Here is a 15,380-nt window from a genome sequence, read left to right as displayed (position 1 = left end):
TACAGTTAATAATAATAATAATAATAATAATAATAGCATGTTTTTGTATAGCGCTGCTAGTTATACGTAGCGCTTTACAGAGACATTTTGCAGGCACAGTCCCTGCCCCGTGGAGCTTACAATCTATGTTTTTTGGTGCCTGAGGCACAGGGAGATAAAGTGACTTGCCCAAGGTCACAAGGAGCAGCTCCCCTGCTTCAAACTCTCAGTGCCAGTCAGTGTCTTTACTCACTGAGCCACTCCCTCTCCCTTGTTGTATCTTTTGTACTGATCACAACTGCTGGGCCATTTAAGCTCAGGAATCATGCTTTTATATAGGATTATAAACTGCCTTTGACTCCCGTAAGAGTGAAAAATCCCTGTATATTAAATAATTAAATTATTATTTATATATACAGACAGCTCTCTCCAAACGCACCTAAGCACACCCAGTTTTTTACTTTATCAATATAAAAGATTAGCCACCACTTTATACTAATAACGTCCTGTAACTTTATTGAATTGAACATTGACAACTTCACATATTAAATCAGCAATATTTCATTGCTCATACATTTCTAACTCTACAATCCCTAATGTACATTCTACATGAAAATGCATAACAGATTTCAATGTAAAACATAAGATAGGAGGTGCAGCTTACCTCTAGTTATTTAAGCTGCAATAAAGTGAATGTACTTGCCCATGTAGCACTGGCCCAATTAGGCCTTGCCCCCGCTGCCTACTGCAGCGCCCGCTGTGGCAGACGCTGCACGGACGAGAGCCCTCCCCTCAATGGCACCGGGCCCGCTGCGAGGGGGGGCCGCAGCGCTGGGGTGAGAGTTGCTCCTGCTTTCAATAGAATTGAGAGCAGGACTCGCGACAAGCGATAAGGCACGCCCCCCGGCGGTTCAGCCAATGAGGGCGAACCTGCCGGGTGACGTCATGGCCGCGCCCCCGTCACGCCCCCCCCCGGTCTCTCTTCCTGCAGTGAGCTGCAGACCGGGGAATCGGCTGCACGCGCGCGTTGCAGCGGAGTTACCGGGGCCTTAGCCTTACGGTAATAGGTTGAAAGTGCAGCAGAAACAGCCCTCATTTGGGACTAGTTAGGCAGTGATAGCACGGGTAGGAAAAAAAGTCTGCAGCGATTAGGCATTAGTTTTGAAGTCTTGGTAAGGGCTTTTGTGCACCATCAAGAAACTGTTGACGGATTTCAAATTTAAATGTGATCATAAAGAAAATTAAAAATGACGTGTTAAACAAAAGCATTTAGAATTCAAGGCAGCATGAATTGCTTTTCGAAATATCGTGCTTTCAGGTTTTGATGCACTTATTGTATATTATAGGCTAAAGCTGGTAAATTCCAGGCATTATTGAAATCCCTGCTCTCCGATGGGATAATGCCCGGAATTTTAACCAATCAGTAATAGCCCAGAATAAATGGCACCTTGCCAAGTTTTTCAGCCAATCAGCTTTCAGTTCTCATTTACAAAGAGTGAAACTTGCTCTTAGACAGGGGAGGTGATTGGATAGGAGGCAGCAAGGCACTGACTCCTCCACCCCGCCCTCCCCCCCCCCCACCTGCAGAGAGCTCCGCACAGGAGAGGGAGGGGAAAGGTTTGTGTGTCTTGAGGGTGTAAAGGGGGGCCAGCAGAGTCTTTTATTGGTGTGTGTTTTGTGGGTGTAGAGGGGGGGGGGCGGCTGTAGTGTGTGCGTCTTCAGTGGGGTTTTTTTTGTGGGTGGAGGAGGGGTGCAGAGTGTTTTGTTGGCGTGTGGTCTGCAGTGTGGGGGTTTATAGGGGGCTGCAGTGGGTTTAGGGAGGGTGCTGCTGGTGTGTTTTTGCGGATGTAGAGGTGGCAGTCTGTTCTGTTTTGTGTGTGTCTCTGCAGTGTGTTTTGTAGGTGCAGAGGGGGGGCAGCGGTGTGTTGTGTGGGTGGAGGAGGGGTGCAGAGTGTTGTGTGTTTCTGCAGTGTGTGGGTTTACATGGGGGCTGTAGAGGGGGGCTGCTGGTGTGTGTTTTGTGGATGTACAGGGGGCAGCCGTCTTTTTTGTTGGTGTCTGTCTGCAGTGTGTTTTGTGGGTGTAGAGGGGGGGCTGCAGTGTGTGTAGATGGTGGAGGAGGGCTGCAGTGTGTGTTTTGGTGTGTGTCTTTCTGTGTTTGGGTGTAGAGGGGGCTGCTATATCTGTTTTGTGAGTGTAGAGGGTGTCAGTGTGATTTGTGGGTGTAGAGGAGGGGGGCTGCACATTGTGTAGGGGGGGGACTGCAGTGTGTGTGTGTGTACAATTTTTCCTTTTAATAAACTTGCAGTAAAAGCATAAGAATGTAGACAATCATGCTGATAAAAATTAATGACTACAAGTGTCTTTATGAAAATTTTAAAAATAAAAATAAGCCTAAATGTAGCCTATAATAGTAATAATCCCCTCAGAACAGGGTATTACTGGCCAATAATGCCCTGGCTGGGTTAAAGTCCATCGGCTTCGCCTCGGGCCTTCAGCTCTTCCAGCCAGGGCATTATTGGCCAGTAATGCCCTGTTCTTCAGAAATTATTACTTAAAATAGCATTGTCTCTTTTCTGTTTCGTCAAGTGCAGTGTGAACTAGTGGCGCTATATTAATAAAGAGACATACATCATTATGGAAGAGCAATTTATGCACATGCTATGAAAGGCCAACTCCAGCATCACATGAGTTAAGTAGGCATCGCAGTATAAAAATAAGAAAATAGGAGACATTTGAGAGCCTGTCGCATATCACAGTATCGAAGTGTATAAAACGAAGAACATGGAAATTAAATGAGTGTTTCTACCAGAATAAATCACTCTCCTCCCATTGAGACCAACAGGCATCTTGAATGAAATTACATTAAAAAAAAAAACAACAAAAAAAACCCAGACATTTATTTGAATTATTCAACAATATCAACCACTATCGAAACCTAATACATTAAACACAAGAACAATTTTACATATTCCAAGAATTGCATCAGCCAAAATAAAATTGAAATGAGGCAGGCCTCTTGCACAACACAAAATGACATCTTAAAAATATTCAAACATTTACCAAAAAGAAAAGTGGAAAAAATGAACAGCGACTGATCAATATAAAAATAACTAAATATGTTATATGATTAGACCTGCAAGCAAAGAAGTGGATATAAATAAAGCCAAGCATAGTCAGGAGGGGAGCAACCTTCAATGGGGCTGGGATCTCAGGACACACCGAGGATTCAGGGCCTGCTAGAAACACCAATTCAAGATAAACTTACAAGCTATTACAAAAATCACAACCACTACTATGGGGCCCCTTAACAATCTAATCATTTTCATTGATTTATTGTGCCTGCAACCTTGTATTACAGGGCTGCATACATTGACAACTACATATACAAGATATTACTGATATTTTTAATATTGTCAATGTTATTACTGTGATGGCAGCCCATTTAGTTATAGTCCATGTTGCTGAAATTACATCTTAAATTAAAACATTTGATCAGTGGAAATTTTGCATATAAAACCTCCATAAAGGATACAGGCCTGTGATCCATGTTACTGTGCATAAAACAGGGAGAGGAAGAGCTAGACTGAAAGTAACGAACCCAGAGTCAAAATCCAACACAAACATTTAATATCATTATTAGATGTGCAGAGGTCACAACACAACAAATAATTAACAAATCACCATACTATGAGGGGAGAATATATATTATATATACACACACACACACACACACACACTATCTTTACATGTTTATATATACACACACAAAGATATGGACATATAGAGAAATATATATATGTGTGTTTTTTTTCTCTACACTGTTTTAGCCATTGAATCCTTTGTATATCAGTATTGCTTGACATGAAGAAGAGATGATAACTCGCGAAAGCTTGTCCTATGACATAAATTGTTAGTCCAATAAAAAAAAGGTATCACCTAATACTGAAGAACTCATTTATTCTGCACTATCACTACTGGACTAACACGGCTATTTTCTGCTTTATACATACATATACACAGACGTAGAATATAGGATACACGTTGATAGACATTATGTTATCGTGTATAGTCATAGAAAATGGGTAAAATTGATTTCAAACAAACATGCATATTTTTGTAACAGGTAATTTTATTAATTTATAATTACTATATTATGCATAAGTAGATCAGCAGATGTAATCTATAGAGGTAGATGACTATTGTATAGAATGAAACAGGTATGCATGGAAAGTGCAGACTGTGGAACATGGGTACACATGTATACATTATCTTTATAGTAGAAGTCAGGCATTTCTGCATATACAGTTTTATGGGCTGTGTTGGCATATATCTTCAAAATACAATCAGCAGGGCCCAGGCCCCTCTCTCAAAATGTCAGAGGGATGCTAAAGAGAATTTAACACATTAACTAATAAAACAGATCAAGTAAAGACAGGTAAAGGCTGTAGCCAGAATAGTAGAAGGCACGGTTTTTCAATTTTAATAGGCCTGGAGCAACGGAGCTTCTTGGACCCGGTGACATATAGCCCAAAGATCTACCCCCTCCCCCCCCCCCCTAGTGCTTGGGGGAAGGGGAGTCTTCCCCTGATTCAAACCTATTGTGCAACACCACCCACTCAACAAGATGTTAGCCTCTTAAGGGCAACCGGTGCCAAACAAGTATTTGCAGCCCCCTTCAATAACACTGACTGGGTTGTAGGGGAAGCTGCCTACCAAATCCTCTTCCCATTACAGGTGCCTTGCGGCGAACTCGGAATAGGAGCCAACTAGAACTGGATTAAAACACCACAGCAAGGTCAGCACTGAAAGCAAAACCAAAGCACCCAATCTCCTCCAGTAGTCCTGTCATGGGGGTGGGTCACTGAGGAAGCGGAACTGGGGTAGGTGGGGGGCAGATGCCCCAGTGACAGAGGAGACTCTTTCCTACCCCCTTTTTGCTTGCACTAATAAAACACAGCCCGCGGCCTTCAGCTGCACCGGCCTTGGGTTACTCGTTATTAATCTCATTGATGGTTTCCTTTTATCCCGAGTGTGTGTGTGAGGCGAGCGAGAGGCGGCCTCTGCATCCAATCCTCCCCCCTCCCTTTTATATTACTCTCCTCATTACTTACTCTCATTTAACACCTCCACCAGGTCTGCGCAGATTTCACACATCGTTCATCAAGGGCCCTCGTCCTGAGCATTGATGGCGCTGATTGCGGGCACTGCCAGCCGGTGTGTGTTTGTGTGTGCTTGTTGTGCTGCTTGCAAGGCCCGGAGACGTTAGAGCCGGGGGGGAGGGGGTGAGGACGGTGGTTCGTGTGAGTGACGGGAGAGGGGAAGGAGGAGCAGGCTCGAGGAGACCAAAAAAATGCAGATGAGCTCCCCCTGTGACTGTGGAGGCGACACGCAGAGTCACTCACTGCCTCCACCGACCCATCACCGCCGCCATTTTGGTTAGGGCCGTTCGGCTGTTGCCACTCGCTGATTCCGGAGGCCACTCGGGCGTTCGGCTGTCTGGCCCCGCCCCATCGCCGAGCCTGTTACGACACACGTACTGTAGAGCTGCTGAGGGGGTGACTACGTATCCTCCGCTCGTCTCTCTCCAGTGACTGTTCTCGCGCTTCATGAGCCGATCTGCCCAACGTTCGCACGCCCGCGCGCTAGCTAGCAAGGGAAGGGCGGCGGCCTGGAGGAGGCAGAGCTGGGTATAACATGGCGGGTGTGGGGTGGTCGCGCTGCTTGGCAGTGAGTCGCATCATCCTTCAAAGATTAGGATGAGCGCGGTTTTTGGTTGGTGATGTTCGCCCAAAAATTGCATTTTCAGTGAGACTCAATTGAAATCCAGCAGCTGCTGATAATAATACAAACCAGAACCATTGTAACTCCCAAACCAGTGAGACCCAGAGTGAGGTGACAGGTCTGCACTTATATGGAGTCAGTCACTCATTTATTTGTAGCATCTGTCTTTCCTAGGCTTAGAGGGCAGTAAAATAAATGGGTCAGACAGCAACACGGATTAGGTAAATATAGTTAAATATATACTAAAGGGGATTCCCTCCTACCCCAAAGAAACCATATAGGTGTTCATAGAAGTTTCCAGCACTCCAATTTGTCACAAGAAAAAATCCAAAAATGGACCATACCTGTCTTTCTAACTATTGTCCTGTCTCCCTCTTGCCTTTTGTATCTAAACTCCTTGAACGTCTTGTATTCTCTCAGTTGCTCCACTTTCTCAACACCTATTCTCTCCTAGACCCTCTACAATCTGGCTTCCGCACTGCTCACTCCACTGAAACAGCCCTCACTAAAATAACTAATGACCTCCATGCTGCCAAAGATGGTCATTACACTCTGCTCACATTACTCGACCTCTCTGCAGCATTTGATACTGTGGACCACACTCTTCTCCTTCACATTATCTATACCCTTGGTATTCGTAACAAAGCTCTATCCTAGATCTCCTCTTACCTCTCTGATCGTACTTTCAGTGTCTTTTGCAAACACCTCCTCTATTGATCTCTCTGTGGGGGTACACCAGGGCTCTGTCCTGGGACCTCTTCTCTTTTCTCTTTACACACTCTAGGTGACCTAATCACATCTCTTGGGTTCAAATATAACCTCTATGCCGATGACACACAAATTAACTTTTCCGCCCCTGACCTTACACCTGCTGTACAGACCAAAGTTTCTGAATGTCTCTGCAATATCATCCTGGTTGGCCCTCCGCCGATTTAAACTTAACATGTCAAAAACAGAGCTCCTCATACTTCCTCCCAAACCTGGCCCTACTACCTCCTTCCACATTACTGTTGGAAGTACTATCATTCATATACTAAGAGAAGAAAGAACCCCAATAGCGAGAGTACTCTATTACAGTGAGTGAGACAGAGACAACCAGTAAGGCAAGGTATGAGGAGGGACAGAAAAATGCCCAATGATATGTCAATATTAAAAACAATTTAATGATGAGCTATACTCAAAGGTAATAAAATAAGGTTGGACGCAAAAAACTGGTGAATCTCAGTGGTGTGCATGATGGACTCAACTAAATGCCTCGACGAAGGAGCAAATTTAAACAGAATTCTGCAGAGGGAGTGTAAAGAGTCTCAATCAGATGTATCGGGTACACACCAGAAGATACCGATGTGGCTGATACTATCAATGCGGCTTGTACAGCTAGCGAGTGCAAGTATTGTAGATAGCCCTGCAGTATCCAATGTGTGAGCCCCTAGTGGTAGCCTCGGGTGTTCAAATTACAACCAAACAGTGTGGAAATAGACACTGCAGGCTGCTATGAGGTCGTCTCCTAAATCATGGAGACAAAGGTAAGTGCATAAATATAGTAATCACCAGATTAATCAGGCTTAACTGTAGCTCACATGTGGCTCATAAGTAAACCGGTTGTGGAATCTCAGTATAGGGTAAGTGCACGATATGTTCACACACAACTCCCTAATTCCAATTTTAACCCATATATTTGGGAATATTTAAAGGCATCTAGTACGGTCTTGTAATTAACCCAGTATCTCTTCGTACCTGTACAGACATATTTGTTGTAGTTAACCCGGTGTCCCTTCGTAACCGTACAGATACAAAGGTTAGCTGCTACACAGTAGTGGTATTGGTATAGGTCAGATCGCCAATAATATTTCCGATTATTATTACTCCATGTTGTTATTCCGTAGTGATAATGGCCGCTTTTCAGAATAGGTCTGGATAGAGGGGTAACCTACTGATGGTTAGCCTGGTATCATTATTAGACCCTACATTGACATTGAAATGCCTACGGTAGGTACTTGAGCTAAGAGGCCAGTTTGGTTACACACTAATAATAATAATGTCGGATATCCAGAGAACTGATCGCCGCAGGCTATAAAAGTACCGGTTGTTTGTACTCTATGCGTTTGTTAACTTCTGCGGCTGTAGTATCGGCCATTGCATGTTAATGGTCTGGATAGGGGGATAACCTGGTAGTGGTAAACCTGGTATCCCTATTCGGCTAAATGAAGACATTAAAGTGCCAAAGACTAGTTGTCAGTATATAGCAAAGAAACACAGATGAGTGCTACATGCTACTTTCATACTGTTACACATAGAAGTGCTTGGTCTGGATTAAGGGGTAGCCTTGACACGGTTAACCCCAAATCACTGCCTGACCATATATAGTTAATGTTGGATAACAAGGAGAACATATGCGAGCCTCAGTTGCACTCACAGCTGTAACGGTGTGCTCACCACAAACAAGACGTGACTGCGAGGGAGGGGTAGGGATTTGATAAAACACCAATCCACAGCCGCGTGGGCGCGTCTGGAGTGTAGATAGGTCGGGGTAGGAGAAGTCAGGATGGTCAATGATACTTGCCGAGGTCTGGATTGGAGAATTACGGATCGTTGCAGGTACTGTAGTCAAGGTCGGGATTGGAGAGGTGCGGATCGTCGTTGGTAAGCCGGGGTCAGGAGCGGAGAGGTACGGATTGTCGTTGGTAAGCCGGGTCAGGAGTGGAGAAGTGCGGAATTCAGAAACAAACAAGGTCAGGTAACTCAGGACAAGACAGACAAGGCTTAGACAGGAGGCAGGACTGCAGTGAACACAGCGCACAAAAACAAGGTTATGCTCAGCCAATGTGCCAGAGGGCAGGCTGAGCATATATAGGGAGAACAGGCCAATGAGGAGTAAGCATACTCCCTAGTATGCATGGCTGTGGTTGGCTGATGGAGACAAACTGGAATCCTATTATACAGCGGAATTAAGTAGACAGCACGAGTGCCATCATAGTGGGGGCGGCAATTAGTGCTGAGTGAGGTCCACGCGCGCCCCTAGAAGGTACGCTGGTAATGGCATGTCTGTGAGATGTGCTGCAGGAGGCAGCAGAGGCAGGACACCTGATCGCGGGTCTGGGTAAGTTGAGAGCACCAAGTAAATGGAGAACCTTTTTTGTTCAAATCAGTAATAGAAACCACTGCTTAATAATTGGTGAATCCTATTAAAACACCTTTGACGAAGGTGCATGCGCAACAGCTGAGAGAATGGAAACTTAGTTCCTAGACTCCATTCCTAACTGCACTTGTAAAGTAAATAAACAGCACAAAAGCACATCTACAATGCGGACACAGCAAATTTCAAACATCGGAAATACTCAGGATGACCACTCGGTCACAGACAATGAAAATATCGCCAGTTTTGACTGACTATTTTCAGAAAAACAAAATGACAGGAGTGGGAAGTTCCAGGACTCCAACACCATGCAAGGGTTCTGATTCAGACGGAGAAAGACTGGAGGACAAGAGATCGAAAAGAGACAAACAATTAGTAACAAGAAGTGATCTCAGGGAGTTCTGTGGCGAAATTAAATCCTTTTTCCAAACGGAGCAGGCAGAGTTGAGGAGAGATATTAACAATATAGGGAGCAGGACGGATGATATCGAGAAGAGATTAGACTCAACAATTAAAGCCATTCAGAAAACGGAAAAGGCTACTATCCATCTCAAATCCCTGGTCTCTGAGCTGGCTGACTGACAGGAGGACACAGAGAAAAGGGACAGACGGAATAACAGAGTTCCCGCAGGCCATTTCAGACGCTGAGGAATTCGTGGCAAAATTGCTGACTCACATGCTGCCAGATATATCGGAGGCAGATCTGCAACTGGACACATGCTATAGAGCCCTACGGAACAGGCCTCAGACAGGGGATCCCCCCAGGGACATAATGAGATTCCATTATTTTAGGGTGAAGGATGTCCTGTGCCAAATCAATAGATCCGCAAACGCTATTGAATTTGAGGGAGTGAAACTTCGTCTTCCAAAACTTATCCCCCACAATACTGATACTAGGGGAGAGAAAGAACCCCAATGGAGAGCACTCAAACAGATGCACAATATACAATAGATAGGGGAGGAGGTGTGTGCCGTGGTATGAGGAGTGAATGGGTTAAAAACAGTTTATTGGAGTCGTAACTCATCTAAAATAGGTGGGACGCTAAGTACCAGAGTATTTGGGACTCAAAATGAGCCAAAAAAGCGCAGCGAAAGTAAAATGTACCAGGCATCATGTGTTAAGTGTGGGCTACTCCCCTTGATGATATGCGCAGGGTAGAGCCAGATGTAATAAACACCCACTGGGGTCTGTAACTGGTAGTATCAAGTCACAGATACAGCCACCTGTCCCGGTCAAATGGCTCACATAAGGGTAATGGTGAGTGGTGTTATATATATCAATACCTAGGGTATATCAAGGTAGGTACACCAGGTAAGTATCCGCACTGGTATACAAATATAAGGACCGTTACAATCACCTGTGGTAGGGCAATCCAGAAAGATCAATCACTGCTGTATTCCCTAGGAGGTGCTGCTATAGAGAGGTATCATAACAGTATTAAAGAGCTAACACTCACTCAATATACTGTGCCCTAAAGCAGATACCCTGAGGGGGTCTGCTCAATTCAGACCTGACAAATAGCAGCTGCTCCAGTGGGTAGAAAAAATAGTAGTACACACGTAGTGTCTACTTACACTTTGAACCAAAAAAAACAACATGAGGAGCTGGTAGAATAAAAAATGACAGGAACGTGGGACTGCTGTGTAGCTATGAACACATTTGCTAATGCTTAGTGTGCCAGATATCACCACGATTTCTGCCCGAAAAGAACTAGTAGCAAGCTAAATGCTTATGTCTAACCCCCTGTGAGGGAGCTAGTACAGGACAGGACTCGCTCCGACACGAGCGTATGTCCCGCCCCCTTGACGTTATGACGTCACTGCCCACAATACTGAGCAGGAGAAGAAAGTTATATCCTGTCACCAAGACCCTACATGAGAAAGGGATTCACTATCGTTGGATCTTCCCTTTTGGGCTGTTTGTGATAAGAAATGGCAAAGCTCTAAAAGTGAGACACCTGGGTGAGGGGGAAGCCTTTTTGGAAAAGTTGGGAATAAAAGCAGACTCTACAAACCTTGGTTCTGGAGAGGAGTCCACACCTGACCCAGCCTTGGAAAGAAATTAGGAGCTTGGCACATGAGAGGAGGGATAAAGCAGTTAATTGAAGACAATTAAGTCCTTTATTTTGGTTATTTCACTTCTTCAGAGTTTAAAATGACACTACCTCTTTTGGATTCAGCCATGAAGTGATTGGTGGCCATCTTGGATGTCGATCCGGGTCTTCCTGTCAGAGTGAATGGCGACATGGAGTGGAGCAGAGTACACATGGAGATGGCGGAGACAACAGACGGAGGCTCCCACAGACGAGGGGCCCACTGGCTGATTTTTTCTTCCGAGAGTCCCAGAGATCATGGCACTTTTAGTGGGAGGGGTTGAGAGTGAGCGACAGGAGAGCAAGATCACAGTGTGGGGGGGGAGGGTTGAGAAGGGAGGCTACTGAGACCACCAAGCTGGATGGCAGCTACAGAGTTCGGACAATTTTGAAATCACAGAACGGTTGGTCACTGGAGAATCCGGTGGGAGTGAGTACCGCTGTGGAGGGCACTAGGAGGGAGGGAGCCGGAAGAGAGAGACGCGATCTGGACACTGCAGTTGGGAAGGGTATGAAGAGTTTGCCTGGTTGTTGACTTCCATACTGTGTTAAGAAGCTATTGGGGTCTGGGAACTTTTGGGGAACTCTGTATCCGGGGGTGTACTAGCTTTATTGCTATAGACGCTTATATCCATGTATATGGCTAGTTCTATGGAATAGATCTGGGTGTGTTTCTGGACATTCATATGTACAGTCATGTGAAAAAGAAAGTACACCCTCTTTGAATTCCATGGTTTTACAAATCAGGACATAATAACAATCATCTGTTCCTTAGCAGGTCTAAAAATTAGGTAAATACAACCTCAGATGAACAACAACACGTGACTGTAGAGGGAGAAAGGGGGTGGCCCGGTATTAAAGGGGTTGCACCCCATTTGGCCACCCCCTGCCCTCACCAGGGAGACAAGGGGTTAACTGGGCTGCGGTCCAGAAATGTGATTTAACCCTTGTTATAACATGAAAATGTATATTCCCCTGTCCCCATGCTTTATTGTGATATCTGGTTATATCGGTGTCTGCATCACACATACACTGGGATCCATCCGGGAGTGCAAGGGTTAATAGTTCTTTAGTGATTATAGCCCTTTGTGTAATTTTCCCGCCTTTTCAGGCACCATTTTGCAGAGTCCCATAGGCCGCCATTAGAGCTCCATGCATTTCAATGGCGGATCTTGCTGTTTTGGACCTGTTTCCCTCGAAGACCAGCAGATGGCGTCCGAGAGGAGGAGTGGCGGTTTCCCATTGTAAGTCAATGGACTCATTGACTTCAATGGAGATTCCTCGACGGCGCTTTCCAGGAACGAGTTGGCTGCCGTCCAAACCGCAAAGCGGATACTTTTTCAGAAAAAGAGCTTTGATCACTTATTAGTAAAGTTCAACGTTAAGTGGCGTGGGAATCTACAGTTCTAGGGCACCCAGAAATAAAATTATTTTTGCCCCTAGTCCCTAGACCTCCCCCCACTCGACCACCACCGGGTCCCCGTATCCTGGACCCCGAGAAGGGTCGTGCCGAGAGAGCGGGTCGCGCCATAGGTTCCAATGGTGGCGGCAGAAACCGCTCAGGAATTCGACTAAGTGTGAAAAGCTGAAAACCATGAATCCATACCTCCAGTTCTGGAGGGTCCTGAGGGCCAGGTTTGGGGTATCTGTAGGCACTGCTCCGGCATGGCTGCAGAACCATCCTTGACCCTCTTGGACCAACCCGACGGAGTATGGACCCCCTTGAAAGTTCGAGGAATTCTCCCATAGACTCCAATGGCGGCCAATTTCCATTGACCGGCTATGGCGGAGAAACCCCATAGACTTCAACGGCGGTGATGCCCCGTTGAAAGTCTATGGCGGCGTATTCCCATAGCCACCAACGGCGGCGGTTTGCCATTGAAAGTCTATGGCGGCGGAGCCCGTTGTTTTCAATGGGGATTTAGTGAAAAACCGTGATTTAATTTACAGCAGAGATTTTTGTATTAAAATAGGAAACGGTTTAAGTTGTATTTGTGTAACTCCGGTTCTGAAGGTCATAGCGGGCTGAAACTCGGACCATATGGTGTCCCAGTTCCGGCATTAAGAACTGGGTAGTTTGGACCCGCTAGACCCAATGGAACCAGATATTTTAATATGTTTGTATTTTACCTATAACACTGTATCCCAAGGCAGGGATAAAACCCAGAGGAAATTCCTTTGCATACAAGGAAGCATATGGTCAGAGAGGCGACCCAATGTCTAGGACTTAAGTGTTGTTCAAAGGAGTTTGTCACCCTCACTGTTTACCTGAGGGCGGAGACGACTCAAACCAGAGCAGTCTGTGAGTGTCACATTTTACACCTTCCAACAAAAAGTATCCTGCCAGAAATTCCATTTGGTAGACTGGCTGGCATTTCTGATGTAAATGTGGGGCTACAGAAATGAGACCCCAGGGTCCTAGTGCGCATGAGCTGACTAGCAGGGGGGCATGGATTAAATGTGTTCCCACATTAAAGATTGGATACAGTTTATTGTTGTCCAATCACCTATACTTAATGTTAAGGATAGGGTTACAAAAGATATATAAACTGTGGTAATCCCTATATCCATTGTCTTCTATACCATCTGAATTGTTACCTGATTGCTGGAGAATTGCTACATGATACTTCTCATTCCCCACCCCCAAGTAAGTGCTACTTCTTGCCTGTTACTGTACTATATTGCTGTGTTCACCTATTTAAGGAATAAATATACTTTATTATATCTAAGCCTCGTTCAGTTAAACCCAGTTATTTGGTGTATTATTATAGCCTGTCACAAAGCTCCCATCACAGGCTTATAATAAAAACTGGTGGCAGCGGCGGGATTGAACTTTACCTGTATTACAGTGTACTGAGGGATACTGTAATATAGTGGGAACTCGATGGTAATTGCGAGTTCCTGGGACTAAAGATATTGAACACACGGTAGTGCAACAGTTAACACAAGTTGTAACACCACCTCACTGCTGCGACCCAGAACCATGAGTGAAGAGGAAAGCTCATACCACCTGAGGACTAGAACTCAGCTGAAAGACAAGTGCCGTGAATATGGACTGGAATATGAGAACCAGGCGGTCGCAGACATGATAGCAGCAATCACTGACTATGAAGCCCAGCTTGCAGAGCCTCAGGATACGGCTCAGCTTGCCCTTGTACAGCCGCCCGTAGATCAGGGAAGGAACCCAGTGCTGGGGCGGCAGAATCCCGGGGAGGGGACAAGTGCACCTCCCGGGACCAGTGCAACAGGAGGGGCACTGGTGGCTGCGGCTACCAGTCCGTTTATCCCTGAAATGTTGGCACTGATTACAGCGTGGGGCGACCAAGGGACACCGGAGAAGCGGCTGCAGTTTATCTCTATGGCAGTGAACAGACCCGCTTATTGCCTTCCGGTCCAACCCCGCAAAGATGAACTCCAACTGGACAAGCACAGTCTCACCTCACGTGGAAGGCACTGATCAGATTTACAGTTTCTTAAAGAACTTTGAAACACAGTGCCGGCGGTACAAAGTGCTTCCCCAGCATAGGGTTGCACGTTTGGACCCCTTACTGTCTGGCTTGTCTAAGCAGACGATGATGGCACTTCCAGAGGAGTATGCTGATCATTATGACCACCTGAAAGAACTGTTGTTATTTCAGCAAGGTTTTACCCCTGAAGCCTACCAGGGTAAATTCAGGCTGGAGGAGAGGCAGCCTCTGGAGTACTACGTCACCTATGTGACCCGCATGGCTTTGTACGGGATCTGCTGGGTGGAGGGCTATGAGGCCAGGATTTACCAACGCCTGCTGGACCTCATCTTTCAGGAGCAGCTCATGCAGCAGTGCCCGCCGGCAGTGAGGGCTTGGGTGTATGACAAAAAGCCCAAGACTTACACGGAGGCAGCGAGGCTAGCAGATGACTATGTGGCCAGCCGATCCCTGATGCCCACCAAGGCACCAGCCAAAGCTGCCGCCGCCGGCCAAGAAATCTGCTAATACCCCCCAATGGACTCAGAGGCTGCCTGCAGGCAGCAGTCCACAGAAGGCGGGGGAGCTCCGGCACGAGCGCCAGTGCTACAACTGTAACAGCACTGGTCACATCAGACCATACTGCCCGGAACCCCTGCATCCCAGCGGACCCCATCGGGGAACCTGGACCGGTCATGGAAACAACTCCCAGCGAGACGTCCCATGTCACCCCTATCCCAGTTTCATCGGTGCCTACAGCCAGGAGCGGAGGACATCTCAGCGCGGACCTGCAGCAGACGGACGGCCGGAGCAGACATCTCACCCTGGTCACAGTCGGTGACCGGCAAGCAGTCGGCTTGCGGGATTAAGGAGCTGCAGAATTGCTCCCAGGCCCTGGGATACAGATCATTGTGGCCGACGGAGAGCCACGTTTCTTGCAAG

General features: G+C 46.2%; 1 protein-coding gene across 1 annotated transcript in view; it reads right to left on the bottom strand.

Moving 5' to 3' along the window:
• USP34 (ubiquitin specific peptidase 34) overlaps positions 1–5,534 on the bottom strand; it is a 162,578-nt gene extending 157,044 nt beyond the window's left edge. Inside the window, exon 1 of the mRNA XM_075596167.1 lies at positions 5,094–5,534. Within this exon, the coding sequence (XP_075452282.1) occupies positions 5,094–5,136 (43 nt within the window). The 5' untranslated portion in view covers positions 5,137–5,534. The remainder of the gene's footprint in view (positions 1–5,093) is intronic.
• Positions 5,535–15,380: the final 9,846 nt, after the last annotated feature.

This window comes from Ascaphus truei, chromosome 4, assembly GCF_040206685.1.
Source record: "Ascaphus truei isolate aAscTru1 chromosome 4, aAscTru1.hap1, whole genome shotgun sequence".
NCBI lineage: Eukaryota > Metazoa > Chordata > Amphibia > Anura > Ascaphidae > Ascaphus > Ascaphus truei.
The sequence above is the reverse complement of the archived record's forward strand: the minus strand, read 5'-3'. Positions and strand labels throughout refer to the sequence as shown.